The 23,123-nt window shown below is 39.1% G+C and overlaps 1 protein-coding gene across 7 annotated transcripts in view; it reads right to left on the bottom strand.

Moving 5' to 3' along the window:
• TMEM39A (transmembrane protein 39A) overlaps positions 1-22,771 on the bottom strand; it is a 34,808-nt gene extending 12,037 nt beyond the window's left edge. For 2 of the 7 annotated variants that reach the window (XR_013413416.1, XM_077990815.1), the window contains exons 1-6: positions 22,673-22,720; positions 22,431-22,567; positions 21,059-21,201; positions 14,444-14,666; positions 8,483-8,566; positions 2,487-2,641 (exon numbers count right to left, since the gene is read on the bottom strand). Coding sequence is in view for 6 of the 7 variants with exons in the window: in XM_077990815.1 (XP_077846941.1) it covers positions 2,487-2,641; positions 8,483-8,566; positions 14,444-14,666; positions 21,059-21,201; positions 22,431-22,567; positions 22,673-22,685 (755 nt within the window). In the remaining variant the exon portion in view is untranslated. 7 annotated transcript variants of the gene reach the window in all.
• Between the last annotated feature and the right edge of the window lie 352 nt (positions 22,772-23,123).

The following is a 23,123-nucleotide window of genomic DNA, read 5'->3' as shown; positions in this document are numbered from 1 at the left end:
TTGAGGGCTTGTTAAAACACAACTTGCTAGATCCTACTTTCCAGTTTCTATGTCAGTAGGTTTGGTGTAGATTCTGAGAATTTCTAACAAATTTGTAAGTGATGCTGATGCTGCTGTTCTAGAAACTACATTTTGAGAACTACTGATATAGTAATAAGGACTCTGGAATGAAAAAAAAAAAAAACTTACTCCTCAGCCTGGGCAACATGGTGAAATCCTGTCTCTACAGAAAAAAAAAACAAAAACAAAACAAAACAAAAAAAACCCTGAAAAATTAGCAGGGCACGGTGGTGTGCACATGTAGTTCCAGCTATTTGGGAGGCTGAGGCGGGAGAATCGCTTGAGCCTGAGAGGTCAAGGCTGCAGTGAGCTGAGATCACTCCACTGCACTCCAGCCTAAATGCTCATCAGCATCCTGGATGACAGAGCAAAACCCTGTCTCAAAAAAAAAAAAAAAAGCAACCGTCTCTGGACAGTGGTGGGGTCTGATGGGAAAGTGGCGTGACAGAATCTTGTTGAGTATGCCTAACGCTCTGAACTCTTGATAGGGGATTAAGTCACACAGGTGTGTCCACATTTATCAAAACTCCATATACACAAGATTTGGGAATTTAATGTAATTAATTAATTTATTTATTTGAGACAGAGTCTTGCTCTTGTCGCCCAGTCTGGAGTTCAACGGCACAATCCCTGCTCACTGCAACCTCCATCTCCTGGGTTCAGGTGATTCTTCTACCTCAGCCTCCTGAGTAGCTGGGATTACAGACACACGCCACCACGCCCTACTAATCTTTTTTAGTAGAGACGGGGTTTCGCCATGTTGGCCAGGCTGGTCTCAAACTCCTAACCTCAGGTGATCTGCCTGCCTCGGCCTCCCAAAGTGCTGGGATTACAGGCTTGAGCCACCACGCCTGGCAGGAATTTTATTTATATGAATTTAACTTCAAAAGAAAAAAAAGCTGTAAACAAATATCGAGCTCTAGTTAATGATACATACATGCTGCAGTATTTAGGGGGAAGTAAACTGAGGTCTGAAATTTAACTTTGAAATGCATCAAAAGTAAGATGAACTAATGGATACAGGGATGGAGAGATGGACAGGTAAGTATTACTATAGTAAAGCATTAATAGGCAGAATCATCTAGGTGAGGATTACACTGGTGATAGCTGTAAAATTCTTTCAACCTTGTTGAATGTTTAAAAGTTTTTGTAATAAAATGTTAGTTACAATCATAATACATATACATGTCTACAGCACTTGAATATGGCATACAGTAGACCCTCTTACCTGCAGGAAGACATTCCAACACCCCAGTGGATGCCTAAAACCATGGATAGTACCAAACCCTACATACACTGTTTTTTCCTATACTATATATACATACATACAATAAAGTTTTAACTTATAAATTAGGTACAGTAAGAGATTTAATAATAAAATAGAACAATTATAACAACATACTGTTTACAATTTCATGGATAGAAGATTCATTCTTACAGTAAATCTTAGCAACCTCAGCATGATTTTTTATCTTTCCTTATTAAGTCAAGAACTTTCCCTTTTCACTTAAAAGGAAGCACTTTACAGCTTTCCTTTGGCATCCCTAATTGTGAGCATAACTACACTTTGGAGCCATATTAAGTAAAATAAAGGTCACGTGAACACAAGTCCTGTGACACCATGCCAGTCCATCTAATAACCAAGTCTGCTACTAAACAACTAATTGGCAGGTAGCAAGCACAGCATGGACATGGTGGACAAAGAGATGATTCACATCCTGGTGGGACAAAGTGGGATGGCGAGAGATTTCACCATACTACTCAGAACAGCACACTATTTAAAACATAAATAGTGACAAATTATTTAAAACATAAATATATGACAAATTATTTAAAACATAATTTTAAATAATTATTTATTTAAATAATTATTTATTTAAATAAAATTATTATTTAAAATTATTTAAAACATAATTTGTCATATATTTCTGGAAATTTCTATTTAATGTTTCTGGACCTTGGTTGATCGCAGGTAACTGAAACTTCAGAAATCAAAACCATGGATAACGGAGGACTACTTATTGTTATTTTGTTACAGGAACCAGAAGATCAAAGTAATATGACCAACTAAGAGTAAGACTGGTTTTCGAACCACTGCATTCATCTAAAATTAACTACCGTTTGCCCAAATATAGACAGCAAGAGGGGCCTTTACTTGATGAAGAGAGATAATTAAAATACTCTCCACTGACAAGACAGCCCTATATTTCAGGTTCCCCAGGAGTAGTCCTGGTTTATGCCTGTTGTCCCAACTGCACTCCAGTTTAGAAAACAAATTTATGTTCACCATGCTCATGGATTTCCCAATTTTCCAAAGGCTTCATTTATATTTGAAGAATTTCATTTTTCACTCTTTTATAGTATCGTTTACATGACCAAAGTATTTCTTAAGATTTACTAATGAATGGTAAAACTGGAGTACTCACGGGTAGCCAAGGAAAAGGAGATTGAGGACTGAATGGCTTCGAAAGAGATTGACGAGGGTCCAACAAAGTACCCATCCACACAAAGTGAGTAGTACCAAGCGAGCTGATATCAGAACCATGTAGTGAATCATTGATGCTGCACCTGCCTTAGTAGCCTGAAAGTTTGGAAGAACCAAAAGGAACATTTTATAAATGATCTTCTTCAAAAGTAGTGTGATTCAAGTAAGAACTTAATAGGTTCAGTGGAAGCTAAAATGTGTCTTTAAAAAATGAAATAAAAGAAAAACTGCTCCATCCCACCTTATCTTCATAATAACTGAAAATTCAGACTTCTCCAGGCACAGCTGTTTCCTTCTTGCACCCGATAGTGCCATCTACAGACCTCTTTTAAGGTCTTATTATATCATCTAATTTGTTTACATTGAAGCTTCTCAAAGTATGTTCCACGAATCGTTTATTTTGTTCCATCAGAATGACCTGGGCTACTAATTGGACATGTAAACTCCTAACAACTTCCCTCTCCAGGGATAAGGAATAAAGTCAAGCAACCTATATTTTAACAACTTAACCAGTGATTTATTTATGTATTTATTTATTTTTTTTTTAATTTTTTTTTTTTTGTGACGAAGTCTCGCTCTGTTGCCGTCGCCCAGGCTGGAGTGCGGTGGCTCAATCTTGGCTCACTGCAACCTCCGCCTCCCGGGTTTAAGCGATTCTCCTACCTCAGCCTCTTGAGTAGCTGGAATTACAGGCATGCACCACCATGTCCAGCTAATTTTTGTATTTTTAGTAGAGACAGGGTTTTACCATGTTGACCAGGATTGGCTTGAACTCCTGACCTTATGATCCATCCACCTCCCAAAGTGCTGGGATTACAGGCGTAAGCGACTGTGCCCAGCCTGATTTTTTATGTACATAAACATGGAGAGCCACTAATTTATCTGTCTTACTTCCCACTAAACTAGAAGGGCCTCAACAGCAGTAACGATATTTTTATTTTTCTTTGAATCCTCACCTCTAATCTGCTTGGTGAATTAATGTTTAATAAATGAGTGAAGTTTCAAAAAATAATCTAATCTTCTCTGACAGATCCCTATATAAATAAGTTTCTTTTTTAACTTTTGCAAACATGGAAATAATGCATAATCACTTCCAATTCTTTTTATCACAGCTATTCAAATATGCTTCTTCAATTGCAAATCTTTAAAACCGACTAACTATAGTAAGTACTTGTCATAACTTACTCTGCAATGCCATTTTCTTTCCAAATTAACTAGGGAGGAGAGAATGAGCAAAATGTAGGGGAAAATGGAGGATCCCCATAACCTCTAAGAGAGCAGTGTTGGAAACCAGAAAGGAGAAAAAAAATATCTAGAGTCAACAGTACATGGTAGGGGATAGGAGCTTTTCAGTTTCCTCCTACATATCCGTTTCTTAGTTTACAGATCATATTATGGAGTACCTATAACATATATGCAATATACTGTACACTGAATACCATATATAGAGAGAGAGCATATATATGTAATATATAGTTACTTTAAAATGCAAAAAAGCAGTTAAATAAATGCCATAATGAACGGCTTAAGCCTCAAACTATGGCTCAAGCTGTTCTCAGCCATAGCCTGGCACATAGCTTCACATAACTCCCCTGATACATACCTTCATGCCAATTTACCTCACAAATCAAAGCTTAGTAAAGTTACTTAAGCTATTGGAGTTACTCCATTACCTCCTTTTCAAAAGTTCAGGGTTAGAAATAAAAAACACTGCTTCTGCCCAATGTCACCAGAGCACAGAGCTTGGATTTGTTGATTAATTTTGCCTTATTCCAGAGCCCAAGCTGCTAATCACTGTGCTATATGTGACAGACCCTTTACTGGGTCCTAGAGGCACAGTGGTAACCAAGACAAACAAAACCCCTGTGTTGATGAAGCTGACTAACCAAGAAAAACAAATATTAAACTTATATCTAATCATTTTTATAATTGTAATGAGTGCTATAGGAAGAGTAGGCTGCTATGGAAAGTAAACAACAGGAGATCCTATTCTAGAGATAGCTTGTGTTAGTAAATGATATTTAAGCTGAGACCTAAAGGATAAGCAAGAGTTCGCTAGGTGAAGGGCAGAAAAATATTCGTAACATTATGTTAATTTTAAAGTACAGGATATGAAACTGTATACAAATAATTCTCAAATATATTAAAATAAATGTAAATATAAAATCTTCATATGCATACGAAGATCAGGAGAAAATACAGCAAAATGCAGTCTTTGGCCAGGTGAGGTGGCTCACACCTGTAAACCCAGCACTTTGGGAGGCAGAGGCAGGTGGATCACCTGAGGTCAGGAATTTGAGACCAGCTGGGCCAACATGGTGAAACCCGGTCTCTATTAAAAATACAAAAATTATCTGGGCATGGTGGTGGGCGCCTGTAATCTCAGCTACTTGGGAGGCTGAGGCAGGAGAATCACTTGAACCCAGGAAGCAGAGGTTGCAGTGAGTCAAGATCATGCCATTTACAGCCTGGGCAACAAGAGCAAAACTCCGTCTGCCCTCCATCCCGCAAAAAAGTGGTCTTCAATAATGAGACTGTGAGCAATTTTTAAATGTCCTGCTTTATATTTTAGTGTTTTCCAAATTTTTTTCAATAAAATATACTACTTTCCTATTTAGAAAAACAATTTTTAAAAAGAAAGTTGCTTCAGGTTGGTAAAAGAACAGCTAAATTTATTTCTAATCTTGTGAAGCAAGTATGTAAGTAGAGTTAGCCTGGAGGTGAACAGGCAGAGCTGGCCTGGAGGTGAATAAACAGACTCTACCTACATGGAGAGGTAGTCCTCTCTGAATAGCATTTCCGTTTATGAATTAATTACCAGTAGCCTCTCCTTTAATATTATTGATCTTTCTCAGGGTAGGGACCCTTTCTGTGATATATGCAAACAAAGGAGGAAAACATATTTTAATGGAAGGAAGGAAAGATGATTTATGATAGGTTTTATCCATCTAATTTAGATACTTTAGGAAGAAAATCACTATACAGCTCTTATTTTAAATTTTTGAATAGGTAATACATTCACATCACTCAAAACACAAAACATGTAACAGTGCTTGTAGTGAAAAGCTTCCCACCTGCTGATCCTGTCTCCTAGCCACCAACTGTGCAACTGTTATTAGTTTGTGTGTCCTTCTGGAAACAATTTATTCATATATAAGCAAATATATTTTGTTCCCTCCTCCTAATTTATTTATTTTTTTTTTGAGATGGAGTCTTGCTCTGTTGCCCAGGCTGGAGTGCAGTGGCACGATCTCGGCTCACTTCAAGCTGCGCCTCCCGGGTTTATGCCATTCTCCTGCCTCAGCCTCTTGAGTAGCTGGGACTACAGGCGCCCGCCACCACACACGGCTAATTTTTTGTATTTTTAGTTTAACCGTGTTAGCCAGGATGGTCTCGATCTCCTGACCTCGTGATCCACCCGCCTCGGCCTCCCAAAGTGCTGGGACTATGGGGGCGTAAGCCACCATGCCTGGCCACTCCTGTCTCATTTTAAACACTGTTCTGCACCTTGCTTTTTTCACTTAACACCCTGGAGGTCAATACATAAACACATCTTTATGTTTTCAATGGCTGTATGCTATTCCATTATGTAGATGTACCAAAATTATTTAAACATTTCCTTCCTGATGAAAATTAAGTTACAGAATTAAAACTTTGATAAAACTATGTTTAAATTTAGCTTTTAAGTATTCTGTTCCCATTAAAAACTGCAAGCCTTGGCCAGGCGTGGTGGCTCACGCCTGTAATACCAGCACTTTGGGAGGCCAAGGTGGGTGGATCATTTCAGACCAGAAGTTCGAGACCAGCCTGGCCAACATAGTGAAACCCTGTCTCTACTGAAAACACAAAAATTAGCTGGGTATGGTGGTGGGTGCCTGTAATCCCAGCTACTCAGGAGGGAGACTGAGGCAGGAGAACCACCTGAGCCTGGGAAGCAGAGGTTGCATAAGCTGAGATGGCGCCACTGTGCTCCCACTTCAACCTGGGTGACAGAGCGAGTCTCCATCTCAAAAAAAAAAAAAAAAAAAAAATTGCAAGCCTATTCCAAGTAAGGCTATGCAAAAGCTGCTATACTACTTTTAGGCCATTCAAGTTATAATCTTTGCAGCAACAAGGTAGAAACCCCAGTTTTGAAGGGTTACACACGAACTGGGCATACTAACTGGACAGGTACAAGCAGCCATTTCCAAGTAACTGAAGGGATGAAACAGAATCATTTCCTATTTTAACAAATGAAAACATAAAATTCCATTGAGATCCTCTAAAGAAAGAACACGCTTTCTCAATATACTAAAAAGTGAGTTTCTATTTTCATCCTCTAAATAAAAACTCTGAAAGAAAAGATTATAAACAGACGTTCCTACTGTGAAAAACAAGCAATCCTACTACCCGTGCTTTTTGGTTAACTTCAAATGGTTTTCAGATCTTGGCTTAGTATTTCCAATTACTCTGCTTCCAGAAATAGGGCTCCTGAAAATCAGAGCTTACACACACAGACTTTCCACATATGTTTTGGGAAAAACAAGTTGACTCTCAATTATTTGTGATTATAGTAACTATTCATTTAAAATTTCACACTGAATTATAAATTCCAAGATTAAAATCATTAGCCACTTCAGCTAAATTAACATTTTTTGTTTTTGTAATCACAGGGCACAAGATAACAATATTTTAAGAAAGCACATTTCCCTGCCTCATTGGGATTTACAAATATATGAAAAATGAGGCTAGGCGCAGTGGCTCATGCCTATAATCCCAGCACTTTGGGAGGCTGAGGCAGGTGGATCACCTGAGGTCGGAAGTTCGAGACCAGCCTGACCAACATGGAGAAACTCCATCTCCACTAAAAATACAAAATTAGCCAGGCGTGCTGGTGCATGCCTGTAATCCCAGCTACTTGGGAGGCTGAGGCAGGAGAATCGCTTGTACCCAGAAAACAGAGGTTGTGGTGAGCCGAGATTGTGCCACTGCACTCCTGCCTTGGCAGTAAGAGCGAAACTCCATCTCAAAAGAAAAGAAAAGAAAAATGATACCAATGGCTAGCTCTGTCAACAACTTTTAATTTTTTTTGTTTTTTTTTTGTTTTTGAGACAGAGTCTCGCTCTGTCGCCCAGGCTGGAGTGCAGTGGCCGGATCTCAGCTCACTGCAAGCTCCGCCTCCCGGGTTTACGCCATTCTCCTGCCTCAGCCTCCCGAGTAGCTGGGACTACAGGCACCCGCCACCTTGCCCAGCTAGTTTTTTGTATTTTTTTTTTTTAGTAGAGACGGGGTTTCACCGTTTTAGCCAGGATGATCTCGATCTCCTGACCTCGTGATCCGCCCGTCTCGGCCTCCCAAAGTGCTGGGATTACAGGCTTGAGCCACCGCGCCCGGCCAACAACTTTTAATTTTAAAAAGGATCATTTAATATTCTTATTCTTTGTCATTCTGCTCACTAAACTTAGATTCTAATCTTCAGATTAATCCTATACAAATTCTGATAAGTCACTGCTTTTTAAAAATTCTAAGAAACTCAAATAAATGTTTCTTGCTAACAATCTTCTCAAATGGTATATATAAACAGTATCAAGTGAATATTATCTGGAACTGAATGTTTTAGGTACAACTGTATGTGTACAGATAATACTTCATATTAATAGTTACCTGACATTCATCCTATTTTTACTGAAACTATTTAAATTTTTTAAATTGTACTGAAAAACTCAGAAACAGAACACAAGCTCCGACCCTACAAATGAATTTTCTAACAGTTTTTGACACTTGAATTTTAAAAAATTACATTGCAGGGAAACCTTTTTTAAAGTACTGGCAGAACTCACATGGGAGTAAAGCAATTTACTGTTTTATTAAATTGGGACTGGTCACATTTTCAACCTGCACCCATTCTAGTAACTAACTCTAGCTACATGTGATAGAATATAGTGAATGAACTGTTACCTCTGAGATGAGAGCCCATACAAGCCTCCTCGCAAGCATCACTGTGATGAATGCTGCCAGATGATAATCAATGAGATGAAAATTCTACAACAGAAATAAATAACTAAATAACTACATCAGAAAGAAATATGATGTGTATTCAGCTGGCACTACTACAAGAATAGAGGTTTATCCCTGAAAAGATCTTCCTTAGATCACCACACCCTTACAGATTATGGGAATATGAGAGATCTTGAACAGACTATGTACCTTCTACTTCTCCTTTCACAACAAATTGCTTTAAGTTTTTAAACACTATTTTAAACTACCTGGAATGTATTCTTCTCCCTTTTCAAAAGTATTACTGTACTAAAAGGTAAAGATTGCAGCTTTGAGTTAACAAGTTATAACCTGCAGAATTATGGCAAGAATAATTTATATAAAATATTATATTTATAATGTCTTAAAGTTAATAGATCAGTTGGGATTCACAGTCTTCAGAAGTTTCTGTTGTTGGTCTCTTATGCAAGCTTACGTTAATCTAATTGGGCGTCTACTAAACTCTCTAGTAGATGGTACATCAATTATACTCATTTAGTGTTTCTCTCTAGTTTGATTTAGAAGTAGGCCTTACATTTGGTCTCTTCTATAAAATAATAGCATTTACCTAGATGCTATCTACAGTTCCTTCTAGGTCTAGATCTGTATATATAACTGTGGTAATAAGCAAATGAAAAGTCTTTAGCAACAATATCCCAGGAACCACCAAAATCAGGATGTATTTTCATTTTGATGATCAAAAGGTCTATAGGTTTCCACAATTCCTTCCAGAATGAAATGTTAAATTTCTCAATTACTTAATTTAATAAATCTATACATAGCATCCACAATGTGCCAGGTACTCTCCTTCACACTAAAGATACAGCGTGGAAGATGACAGCCAAGGTTCCTGCTCTCCTGTCTTACTTTCCACTGTGGTGCTAGAGGGAAAGGAAATGGCAGAGATTACTATTCATTCCTTCTGCATCACCATAAAATTTAACTAGGCACTGACTCCTAGCCAACTAAAGGTTTATTTTCCAGCCTCCCTTGCAAAAACTACTTTTAGCCAAGGGATGAGTGAAAAAGTAATAGGCACAACTTCTAAGCCATACTCTTCTAAAAGGAGCTGTCCCCTTTTCTCTTTTCTTTCTCCTTCCTGCTGGTCAGGTATGATAACTGGAGTTGGAGTAACTACCATGGACCATGGTTTGGAAGAAGTATATTGGGGATGGAAGAGCAATATATACAAAGAGTCGCCATGCTGATGTTATATCATCCACCTAAACTTTTATTAAATAGGGAAATAAGTTTCTATTTTGTTTTAGTCACCCTGTTATGGCAGCTAAACCCATATCTTCAATAAATTTGTTTGGAGAAGCAGGGCAAGTAACGACAATAAACAAGCTCCCAACAAAAGCATTTTAAATAGTTAAAACCGCTTGTAAGAAATATAACAGGAACAAATAATAACTAAGAAGGAGGTGCAGAGCCCATTTAAATTGGTGGTTAGGGAGGCTATCCCAGAGAGGATGGCATTTGGGCTGAGAGCTGAATGACAAAAAGGCACCCGGCATTTCAAGCTCTGGGAACAAAGGGCCCCAGACAGAAGAAAAAGCAATCACAAAAGCCCTAAGACAGGAATATATATGCCCAGTGTGTCTAAAAGGCAGCAAGAAGGCTGGAGTAAGATAATTATTATAGTGGGGCAAGATAGTTAAGAAGCTCTTGCTTTTAATTCAAGTGAAAAATGATCACAGACTGAACAGGGTGAGTAGCAATGGAGATGGAATGAAGTGGCCAAATTGAGTATACATTTTAGAGACAGAACAGCCAGAATGTCAACAGAGTGGTTTGCCACTCCTTAGATCATTTCCTTTTCTCCCTCTCTAAGTATTATGGATTCTAACAGTATTTATCCCCTCCTATTTTTGGGACTTCTCCCTACTCACCCTATTCCTCCAAAATAATGCACGCAGATTCACTCAACCCCTGGCTAATGTCTGGGTCTTATTAATGCATCACCAGTCCATCTAAGACATTTTTAAAAATCAAAACATTGGCCAGGTGCAGTGACTCACGCCTGTAATTCCAGCAATCTGGGAGGCCAAGGTGGGTGGATCATGAGGTCAGGAGATCAAGACCATCCTGGCCAACATGGTGAAACCCTGCCTCTACTAAAAATACAAAAATTAGCTGGGCATGGTGGCGCATGCCTGTAATCGTAGCTACTTGGGAGGCTGAGGCAGGAGAATTGCTGAACCAGGGAGTCGGAGGTTGCAGTGAGCAGAAGTCGTACCACTGCACTCCAGCCTGGTGACAGAGTGAAACTCCGTCTCAAAAAAAAAAATCAAAATATTTAAGTGCCTAATACATCTTTTTGTTAAGCAAATCATGTTATAACCAAATCAATGAACATGGTAATGTGGTTATGATTAACTCTTTGTAACCCAGAATATTTGATTAATCAGAGCCCTCTATTCCTATTCTGAATAATTTACTACTTCTAGCTTTTATGTTTCTTAGGGTTAAGACTCATTCAGTTAATTGGTTGACAGCTAGAATACTTCACATATTCAGGTGTCCACATTTTCTTTTTGATATTAAGATCTTGAAATGGAAAAATAAAAACCTAATATATAAATCTGACAAATTTATTATGAGTGTCTGACCCAGACACTCATAATAGAACAAAACTTAAAAGACAGACCACATATTTGGGACAGAAGTCCTTGCTAGAGCCTCCTGGTCAGGTAAGCACCTTCCACGCTTCAATACCTTCAGTGATGGGAAATAACTTGATCTCCAGCAGTCCATTCTATCTTTGAACAACTCACTGATACAGGCTCCTTTGAGATTCACAGGCTAAACTCATATTTGCTATTTCACATGTTACTCTTGGCTTCACAACCCAATTTTAAGCTTTGTGTTAGCAAAGATTATGTGCATCAGATAAGTGAGCCAATCTACTCTACAACCTCCGTTAAGTGTGCGTTCCTCTATTGCAGAGGCTGGAAAGCTAAAAATGACATTTCCAAACTTTCTTGCACTCAGACTCTAGATATGATTTCGGTTCTGTCAACCACAGGCATCATATAAAACTTGAATTCAGAAGTGAGTGAAGTTAGGGGAAAAGGTAGCAAAAGGCATCCATTTTTGGTGGTAAGGGTCAAAGCAAAGGAAGCATTAATTCTGGAGTCAGCAGCTGTAGCAGCAGGTTCCTGATTATGACAAGAACACTGGCTCCCTCTGTTTCAAGGCAGTATTTGTAGGTAACTTTCTAAAGAGCTATAGTCAGATATGTTAGACTGGGCAAAGAACTCTTTGATGACACTGAAAATTCAACACATGAGAAGTTTCCAGGGGAATGTCAAACCAAATAGAAATTTTATAATGAACTACCCAAGAAGAACTTACGGAATAAATATAGGACTAAAACAAGAAGTAAAGCACAGTAGATTGGTCTGGACTTGGGCACTCACTATGCCACTATGTGATTTTTGAACCAGTTTATAGGTCTTACATTCATTTATAAAATGGGAGTCATATAATGGTACCTACTCATTTTTATAAAGAGTAAATGAGATAATACTTGTAAAGAATTTACTAAATATTGGCCAGGCACAGTGGCTCACACCTGTAATCCCAGCACTTTGGGAGGATAAGGCGGGCGGATCACGAGGTCAGGAGCCATCCTGGCTAACACTGTGAAACCCCGTCTCTATTAAAAATACAAAAAAAAAAAAAAGGTAGCCGGGCATGAGGGCAGGCGCCTGTAGTCTCAGCTATTCGGCAGGCTGAGGCAGGAGAATGGTATAAACCTGGGAGGCGGAGCTTGCAGTGAGCTGAGACTGCACCACTGCACTCCAACCTGGGCGACAGAGCGCAAGACTCCATCTCAAAAAAAAAAAAAAAGAAGAATCTACTAAATATTTTAATGTGTGTTTGTTACTGACACTGTTAAGACAATGAGTATTTATTTATATAACTATATACCTGGAAAAGGCCTTAAAGAATATCTAATCCAACTTCTTCTCTTTAAAACACCATGGCCAAAAAGGATGAACGAAGTACAGTTCCTACACTCAATAAGCTCATAATCCGGGTAAGAAAGAAAGACTATTAAAAAAAAATTGGCACTAAATCATTGCAATTTTCCAATACAGAAACTGACATTCTTATCACATGATATTAAGTAGACAGAAGGTCAATACAGCAAGAAAATTCTTAATAGTTAATACCAGGAACAACCAAATGATACAAATATTTAAAACAAAAATTTTTATTCTCTTTCCATACTATCTTAAGGATTTTGGCCCACATTTCCTTTCTATGTTCACCAGGCTAGGAAGGCTTTCTAATCTTTATTAGTCCCAAACACATATATAAGAAGACAGTCTTCTTTTGCCTAGAGCATCTCTCTATCACCCATTCAAATCTGCCATTGCCAACAACCTACCCATCAAGTCATCTGACTAGCCTTAACAATACATATACTTACATTTTTAAATTTCATTTTTTTTTCTTTTTTCTTTTTTTTTTTTTTTGAGACAGGGTCTTATTCTGTCACCCAAGCTGGAGTATGGTGGCCACAATCGTAGCTTACTGCAGTCTCTATCTCCCAGGCTCAGGCAATCCTCTCACTTCAGCTTCCCCAGAAGCCAGGACCACAAGTGTGCACTACCAAGCCCAGCTAATTTTGTTTATTTTTTGTAGAGACAAAGTCTCACTATGTCGCCTAGGCTGGTCTCAAATTCCTAGGCTCAAGCAATCCTCCCGCCTTCGCCTCCCAAAGTGCTGGGATTATAGGCATGAGCCACCATGCCCAGGCCTTACCAATATTTTTTTATATATCCATCTATGGTGAACCTTCTCTGCATCAAGACTATCACGGTATTTTTTTTTTTTTTGAGATGGAGTCTCGCTTTGTTGCCCAGGCTGGAGTGCAATGGCTCGGTCTCGGCTCACTGCAAGCTCCGCCTCCCAGGTTCACGCTATTCTCCTGCCTCAGCCTCCCGAGTAGCTGGGACTATAGGCACCCGCCACCATGCCCGGTTAATTTTTTGTATTTTTAGTGGAGACGGGGTTGCACCATGTTAGCCAGGTCTTGATCTCCTGACCTCGTGATCTGCCTGCCTCGGCCTACCAAAGTGCTGGGATTACAGGTGTGAGCCACCGCGCCTGGCCTATCATGGTACTCTTAATAAATGGAAAGAGAACAGAAGAAATCTACAATACATTTTTATGTACCTCACCAAAGACAGCCAATTTCTCAACTTCACTTGTGTGACAGAACCCAATTTTATTTAAGTTCACTATGTACCCAGCTAAAGGACTATATTTAGCTTCTCTTGTAGTTAGGAGTGGACATGTGTGGAAATGATGCAAGCCTGGCCCATAAGAAACTCTCCTTTATATTGCCCTAAGCTCTTTCCCCTTCTGGCTGACAGGGATGGGTCACAACCACCTTAGAGGTCACATGGTGGAAGACAATAGAATCTCCATCAGCTTGGGTCCCCTGATTGATCACATGGAAGAACTCCTGGCAACCAGGACAACTGCCTCAGAGTTTATTTGTTACAGAAGCTACCATTATCCTAATTCAGCCATTAAAAGGGTAAAGTTGTTAGAATGTAGTAACACTGACACCTTATACTTACAAATTTAAAATGGTGCAGAGAAAACTAAATACCAAAACCTTTCTGTGATATTATAATAAATTATTTAAATGTTTTCTGCATTTTCATTTACATTTTTACTTCCCCTGATAGTACTTATATTTTAACAATCTTATGAAATTTTATTTCTGAAAGTAATCTGTGGTCTAGAAAAAAATATTTTATTGAAAGAAAAATTACTAAGAAAAACAATTTCTACAGAAAGCTTTCCAGGTAGTTTCTTGGGTAACTAACATAAAGAACTTAAAGGCTGAGTAAGACTTACCAGTGATGTACAAGAAGCAGGATGATTGTAAGGATACCACCACACTGTTTTATAAATGTTGATGTACTGAATGAAAAGAGCAACCAACAGGTAGATGAAAAAAAGGAATTCAAAGAGTAGGCTCCCATCCACAGGCAAGTCAGGAATTTGGCAATGACGAACAGGACCTGGGGTGATTAAGGCTGTGATAGGTGGGACTGGAAGGCCAATAGCACTACCATTCCTGAAAGAGAAAACTATGGTTAACTCAATGGTCATAACCTCCTCTGTCACAGAACATAAAGGGCTCCTGCTGTCTCCTCCATCTATCCCTTCACTGTTGGCTTTCCCCGCAAGACTCCTTCCTGGGATCCTCTTACCTTCTCCCTTCACACATTGTCAGTGATCTAAGATGCAGCTATGGCCTCCATTATTTCCTACATGATGAAGACTGTAATTTCTCACCATAGAGCTCACTGCTAAATTACAGACACATTATTCAAATCTTTACTGGACATCTCTGTGTTCTTCCCTCTTATAGTCCTGACCTTAGTTCATGGCCCACTCAAGTTAGCTACCCACATCAGAAACCTGGGAGTCATATTAAAACTTCTCTTGGCCGGGCACGGTGGCTCACGCCTGTAATCCCAGCACTTTGAGAGGCCAAGGCGGGCGGAACACCTGAGGTCACGAGTTCAAGACCAGCCTGACCAACATGGCGAAACCTTGTCTCTACTAAAAATACAAAAATTAGCCAGGCACGGTGGTGGACACCTGTAATTACAGCTACTTGGGAGGCTGAGGCAGGAGAATTGCTTGAACCTGGGAGGCGGAGGTTGCAGTGAGCTGAGAACGCACCACTGCACTCCATTCTGGGTGACAGAGCGAGACTCCATCTCAAAAAAAAACAAAAAAAACCAACAAAAACAAAAAAAAACTTTTCTTCTGCCTCTCAATGTCCAATCACTCTCTAAATCTCCTAGATTCCACTTTATAAAACTTTGTCCAAACTGTACCTTCCTCTTTAATCTCATTTGCTTTAGTTCAAGCATTTACTATTTTCACCTAAACTATTGCAGTAATCCTCCTATACTCAATTCCACTTTCACCAAACTCTCCAACCTGTTTTCAGGGATCTTTCTAAGGTAAAACTCTTAATAGTGTTACTCTTACCTAAAAACATTTAATGGCTCTCTACTAATAGTGGGGTAATAGCCAAAAATTTTTAGTAGCCCTATGAGGTCCCTCAGCTTAACAGACTAGTTTCACCTCATCACTCCTTCACATGTACCCTATATGATACTTATGCTATTTGCTTTCTGGAACATATATGCTCTTCTTTTGCATATGTTATTCCCTTTAAATGTACTAATCACCTTCCATAATCACTTTCCTTAACTTCTCACATACATATTTACTGACAAAATCCTTCAAAACTTTTTTTACTCCTTCTTCAAGATTTTTAAGCCACTCAAACACATTCTCTGTGAAGCTTATTCTACTCCATCAAAACTGATTCATCTCTCCTCTGTGCCACCATAATACTTAACTATACCTTTATTACTATACTTTTCACATTGTTACATAATTTTTTGTATACATCTATGTGTTGTCTACCAGATCATAATCTTAAGAACAGAGACTATACTCTTCTTAGTTCACTGCAAATATGTATCTTTAGGTTGAGAAGGCAGTAGACCAATATAGTTATGAAAAAAAGATATCCCTTAAAACACAAAAAGATGCAGATATTTTAATCCCTATCTTCTTATTGTTCTTTCTTCCATGCTCTTTTACAGATTAGAAATAACCAGGCTATCTAAAGGTATAAGAAGGAAGTAAGAGAAAAGTTTCCTTTGTTTATATGCCTGGGAATACTTACAGAGATCTAAGGGTCTACTGTTATTTACAGACCAAAGAAAAGAAGCTTAGCTTAGATACTTCCAAAGAAGATTTGAGAGAAGGAACAAAACTAGCGTTACCATTCTACTCTAAAATTTCCAAATATAGAAACTGGTATGTAGCACTTACAGTACTTTAAGTGACTCATGGGAATATGAACTCTGCTCATTCTGAACAGTTAAGAATACTATGGCAGAAACTCAGAAGACCTAGAAGGGAAGAACAGGAACTGGTGGAGGAGGGTATGGAAAAAATTATAAGTTTCTTCTTCTCATTCCCAGAGTATACTCCAATAGAACAAGCCTACCAAGTAATACATTGTGAACCACCAGTAGGTCTCAGAACCATACCTGCTCAATCACAAACCAGTCTTTGAGGTGGGCCACAGCACTGTAAAAACTCCAGAAGGCACCACTCCACAAAACACAACACGAAAGGCAGCCTCTGAAGTTTACAAGTTGGTAGACTTGCATGAAGAGGATTACAACAAGAAGCCAATCTACTCCCTCACTCCAGTTGATTTATGAAATTAAAAACTCTGATGAGAAGTTACAAGGTTACAAGCCTCTACTCCAGACAAACTAAAAATTCTTATTTCCCTTCAGTCAAAAATACGCTAAGGGGGAACACATGCTAAATTACTTGTTATGACTTAATGGTTAAAAGGTTCTTACAGAATTTTTCCCAAGTGAAGCAGACAAACGTGTTTTTACCATTAACAAAGTCAATAAAATGCTAGGCCTCAAAAAAGATATTCAAAACAAAGTAGAAAAGACCTACACTTGTCATACTCTATACAGCCTTGACTATTAAACGTCAAACCAGAAAACAGAGAGACCAAAGTCACATAAAACGAGATCTGGCTGGGTGCAGTGGCTCATGCCTGTAATCCCAGCACTTTGGGAGGCTGAGGCAGGCGGATCACGAGGTCAGGAGTTTGAGACCAGCCTGGCCAACATGGTGAAACCCTGTCTCTACTAAAAATACAAAATTAGCTGGGTGTGGTGGCATGTGCCTGTAATCCTAGCTACTCGGGAGGCTAAGGCACGAGAATTGCCTGAACCAAGGAGGCAGACATGGCAATGAGCCGAGATTGTGCCACTGCACTCCAGCCTGGTGACAGAACAAGACTCTGTCTCAAAAATAAAGAAATAAAAATAAATAAATAAAATAAACGAGATCTAGAGATCTGGAGCATCAGTGGAAAAAAAATACTCCTATATAAATAAAAAAGAATCTATGAGATTATGTCTTCTCTATCTGATCTATAAAGTTGAAAACTTGAGAAGAGATATGATCATTTTTAAAACTAAAATAAACAGATTTAGTCAATATATCTCAGAAAATCAGTCACAGAGGTATTATTTAGGAACAAATTTAAGTGTTATTCCTCTAATAGAATATTAAAAATAGGGCTGGGCGCAGTGGCTCACACCTGTAATCCCAGCACTTCGGGAGGCCGAAGCGGGTGGATCAAAATTAGTCGGGTATGGTGGCTCAAGTCTGTAATCCCAGCTACTCGGGAGGCTGAGGCAGAATCGCTTGAACCCAGGAGGCGGAGGTTGCAGTGAGCCAAGATAGCACCATTGCACTACAGCCTGGGCAACAAGAGCAAAACTCCATCTCAAAAACAAAACAAAACAAAAATACATACACATATATATATATATATATATATATATATAAAAACAGATTTAAGAATCTGTTCAGAACCCATATAAATTCTCTAGCAATGAGTTGTGACAACACATGTGAAGTGCTATTCAACCAGGAAAGCTCATTAGAGACTTGATGTCCAGGGTTTTTATTGGGGGCTGGCCACATGGGCACCTTCTTCCTCGCAGTACCAAAATTCTAGACTTCCAAAAGGAAAGCAGGTGTTCAGCATAGCTACTCTTAGGAAGGCCTGCTTACAAGGCTTACATCTGGGAACCATGACTAGTAAACAGTTCCCTACAGTGAGATAAACTTTCCCTAAATAACAAGAATGGCTCACTGTGCCTAAACTGTTTATATAAACAATGTGGTTTATGCTAAACACCTGTGTTTTGTCCTTGCATATAAAGTTTGTGTGTGGGAAAGGGTTAACACAGCAGGCCTGAGACTGATTGTTATGGAGTGAGCAAGCAGCACAATTTAGGGAAGCAAATGGATGAAGGAAGAAAGATTCAAAGGCCTAAAGAGGAATAGAAGAGATAGGGAAAGCAGTGGTCATTTGGACATGTTCAGGTGATATTATTAACAAAGTATATATAAGCAAAGGAAAAAACAGTTCTTCTCAAATAAGATTCTCCCTCAATCAGGAGCTCTCTAAGAAATCCAGAAATACACAATATATCTTCCCTTTTTAAAAGGATAATACTCTATAACACACTGTTGCAAGAACAAATCCCTGCTCCCTAAAGGTGGAAAGCAGGACAAGGAACTACAATTTCAATCTTGACTGTGTTACCAATCTAGCTCCTTGACATTCTAGAGTTTAACTTCACCAATCAGACCACAACCACCTACCAAACAGGGGCAAATGCTCTCCTCTCCAGTTGACCTATGTCGGTCTTGCAGAATCAAATGTATCATCCAAAAGTATATAATACTTAAGCAATTATCTATTTCCCTCCAATACTCTACAGACACTCCAGAAGTGAGTTCTCCTCATCTGGACACTCCTTCTTTCTATATATCCTTCCTAAAACTATATTATAAGCTATCTGCTGGTTCTTTCATGCTTTTATACCTCCTCCCCAGGTCTTTTATAACAAATTATTCCAGCTGCTTGCTTCCTACCAAGAAACAAATATAAAGCTTTCTTTTTCCCAATTTCTCTAGGTAAACATGTCACAAAATAATCACTCAATAATAATAATCTTGGTAACTTTTCAAACCATAAACAATTATTTCTTTCATTTTAAAATGTTGAAAATACTTTCTTCTACCCACTCTCTCCCTCCCCACAAGTTAATTGCTAAATAAACATACGTTAAAGGAGAAGAGAAAGGCAGATTAAAGCAACCACGGTTGGAACCTCTAATACCAGGATAGAAGAGCTACAGTGAAGGCAGAGAAAAGAATACCAAACCCAGTCAAGAGCACAGGTATTTTCCAAATGTTCCTACTTCTTCCCAGTAAATCATCTGCAGACTCCAAGTGCAAGCAGAAGCATCTACAAATGACATTTTCATTGGCTTTCAGTTCTTTTTAATAGCAGAACACTTTATTTTCCTTTCCCCATAATATTTTACATAGTATCTTAATATTTAAAACACATAGGAAAATAAGTCAGTCTAATTAAGAGAAGACTAGGAAACCTCAAGCCTAGACTATTAGGCCTGCCTGATCCATTTTCCCTTCTAAGCCCTCCTACAGCAACACCTGAGACACTGAAGAGCAATTTCATGGGACAGTTTGAGAACATTTTTAACTGAGAACATAATTATCTAGAGGAATCCTCAAAGCCAAAGTCAAAGAGAATGTACAAAGAACTGCTAGAGTTAATACAGAGGCAAAGTTAGAATTTTTTAGCTAGCTAGAATCCTAGTTAGGGACAGCTAGGATTTTCTATCACAACTTGAAAGTACTGAATCAATAAGTTGATAGTATATATTAATAAAATTAAGGTATGTACCTCAAATAGCAAACAACTTTTATCTCAATACCTATATTAGATAGTACTTTTCTTCAAAAGCATTTTCGCATATTCTTTCTTATTTTTAAACATATAAAATAATACTTAATATATGTAGAAAATTTGTAAAATTCAGTAAAGTTTTTTAAAGTTACTGCAATTTACTACTTCATTTATTTCAACATTCTGCTATGATGCAAACAGTATCACCATTTTTAAAATAAGGAAATCCAACAAACAGCAGAGTAAAAAATACTCTAGCATAAACTAGTTCTATATACATACATAAACAAAACTTGGATTAAAAATTAGTATGAGAATCGGAGACTGGAAAAATCCCTTCAAACTGGAATTTCAGGGAGAGCTCGACTGAAATGATGAGATCAGAACTAATTTTAAAGATTGGAAGAGGGATTGGAAAGTCAGGAAAAAAAGGGCAAAGGTCAGGCCTAGAAAACAAAAGTGCATTAATGCCATCAGATAGGCCTGAAAACACAGTAGTACTGATTGCTAGCTCTGAAAATTAAAATCAAGGCAAGAGAAAAACTTTTTTCAGGGAGGAAGGAGAAATTAGCTGGCAGAAATTATCTTGAGCAAATACTTGATTAGGTAAAAGCATCTCTTTGCACTGCTACATTATCAAACCTCCTGATGGCATGAGCTACCCCAGCTAATAAACAGCTAACGTTTATTAAGACCAAACAATTTTTTGACAATTTAAAACCCTTGATGGAATCTGACTTATAATTTCAGCTGGGAGTTTTAATTTGCCCTCTAAAAAAAGAATGCTTATAAGTAGATAAACCATCACACTTGCCTTGTATTTTCATTCACTTCTCCCTTCTTCTAATAGATAAAAAGGGGATAACTAGAATTTAGATGATCAGCCAAAAGAAAGAATGGGACTGCTTTCACTTTGTGGGCCCCATATCACATCTTTTTACCTCCAAAGTATTTTGAAATTCTGAATTTTGTCTTCAAAGGCAGGATTTCTACCTCAGTGTCAAGAATTAATCTCAATAAGCAAATATCTGAATGACAAGATGACTTTTATGTTCGTCTGACTGATGATAGGACATTACAAATTAAATATAGCCTTATTTTTTCTTTACCTGTTTCTCAAGCCTGTGCCATTGCCACAGCCCCCACCAACCAAAGTCTGCAAAGAAGGTAAAGCTGAACGGCTTAGCTGTTGCCGACTAGGGCCCCTCCTTCCACCGGGCATGTCCAGGAACCAGTCTGCTTCCAGTGCCACCTGTAGTTGCAACCCAGGTTAATGGTTGTCAACCAGTTTCAACTCTGAACGATAACAAAAACATATAAATATCAGTAGACTATTTTTAAAGTAGGCAACAAAACAACGAGAAAAACTGAGTGAGCAGGCCTTACAAAAGATTTTCAAACGAATGTTCCCAGTGTCTACTACCTACATTATTCGAATTAAAGGACCATTCAGACTCTAATGGGTCAAACCCTAAGTTCTGATCTAAGGTCTGTTAAGCTTTAGGCAAGTCATGATTTGTGTCTTTCGTCAATTGATTTGTATCATATGTAAGATACTATAATCAGACAGAAGTTTACAAGAAACATCACACCTTATACATTTCCTGCTCAATGTTTCACAATTAAATTCCTTGAAATATAGAAGAATCGGCATTTTATAAAACGTTAGGTTTTGTTATCAAGGGATATGGGTTGTGAGTTCAGATGGTCACATATTATCTGACCTTATCCGAATAAATTAACTTCTGAGTGTGTTTCTTCACTGTGGGGGAAAAAAAAGTGTTCCCTGTTCTGTAGAGGTTGTCAGGACTGAGGAAGTGGAATGAAACGGTACCAGTAGTTCTCTTAACTGTTTAAAAGTAAAACTGTTCAAGTGGTATCTCTATATGTTAGGGTTAAAATATTGAAAGTAACTCTTTAAGTGGATGTCCGCTCCAGAAAAGCTGGTGTAAAATCATATAGAAATTACTGAAACTGCAAGATTAAGAGGCAAGTAAAAGATAAAGATCCTCACTGGAGACAAAAAAAAAAAAAGTTATTTTCATCATTCTACGGCAAATATCATGATTCTGCCAATACGGATACCAATGTTTCCTAAACAATACCTAAAACCCCAAGGATGACACTGGAAAAACCCTTGTTTTCAAGTGCTCCCTATTCCTAACAGCCTTCGGCTGTAAACTAATCCCAAGTGAAACAAAGCATTCAAACCGCTGGATGCAGGGGCTGCTGGTCCTTGCTCCATTAACGAGCAAAGGGAAAGAAAAGTGCAGGGAAAAACCTGGGACGGAAGAGGTGAGAGTATGGGGTGGGTGGGGTGGGGTGGACTGCAGGAGACCACAAACTTCAACAGACTGGTCCCAAAGAGAAGTCCGCAGAGAAGTGGGCAGAGAAGTGGACAAAGCAGTCTCCGCCGCATATCCAAGAGGGCCGAGGCAGGTCCAGGACAGCAGGACCTTACGGCAGCTCAGTAATACTCACGCATGGAAAAGTCCCAGCCGGTGGGGCGGGATCCCTAGAAAGCGGCGACAACTTTACAGACTGGACCCCAGGTAAGGGAACTCCCTCCCCGCGTTGAAACGCTGCAAACCAGCTGCTTGCACGCAGACAGCCCCCGCCTAGAGAATCAAGAAAAGGTGTCCAGGCTTCGGGCTGCAAGACTCAGACCCAGACTCCGAGGCAGTTCCAGTGCCAGAGCTAAAGCTAGAGCCAGAGCCTGGTACCTTCAGCACCCATCCCCAGCCTCCATTACCGCGGAGCTGAGCAGACGTGGCAGCGCACAGCGATGACGTCAGCTACGCGACCGCGGTCCGCCCCAGCCGCGAGTGGGCCCCCGGAACCAGCCGGCACGCTAACCCCTCCCATTTGCACCTGCGCAGTGGGGCTCGCCTGCTCCTCTTGACTCGCGGTCCCGCCCCTTCCGGCCAGTATTGGCCAACGCATTTCCTCCCTTGGCCTCAGTCAGCTAGCGGCTACGAGGTGCGGGCACTGTGCTACTGATCCTTCTTGTTGTCTCTTGGACTCCATGTAATAACCATGTACAAGTTATCACCCCCATTTTACAGATGAGTATAGATTAGGAGGTGTCGCCTAGGGTCACGTCATTGCTAAGTGAGGGAGCCTAAGTCATGAAGTCATGCGTCAGCATCCAACCCTGTGCTTATTGTTTGCTAA

This window comes from Macaca mulatta, chromosome 2 (genome assembly GCF_049350105.2).
Source record: "Macaca mulatta isolate MMU2019108-1 chromosome 2, T2T-MMU8v2.0, whole genome shotgun sequence".
NCBI lineage: Eukaryota > Metazoa > Chordata > Mammalia > Primates > Cercopithecidae > Macaca > Macaca mulatta.
This window is presented reverse-complemented; position numbering and strand designations above follow the sequence as displayed.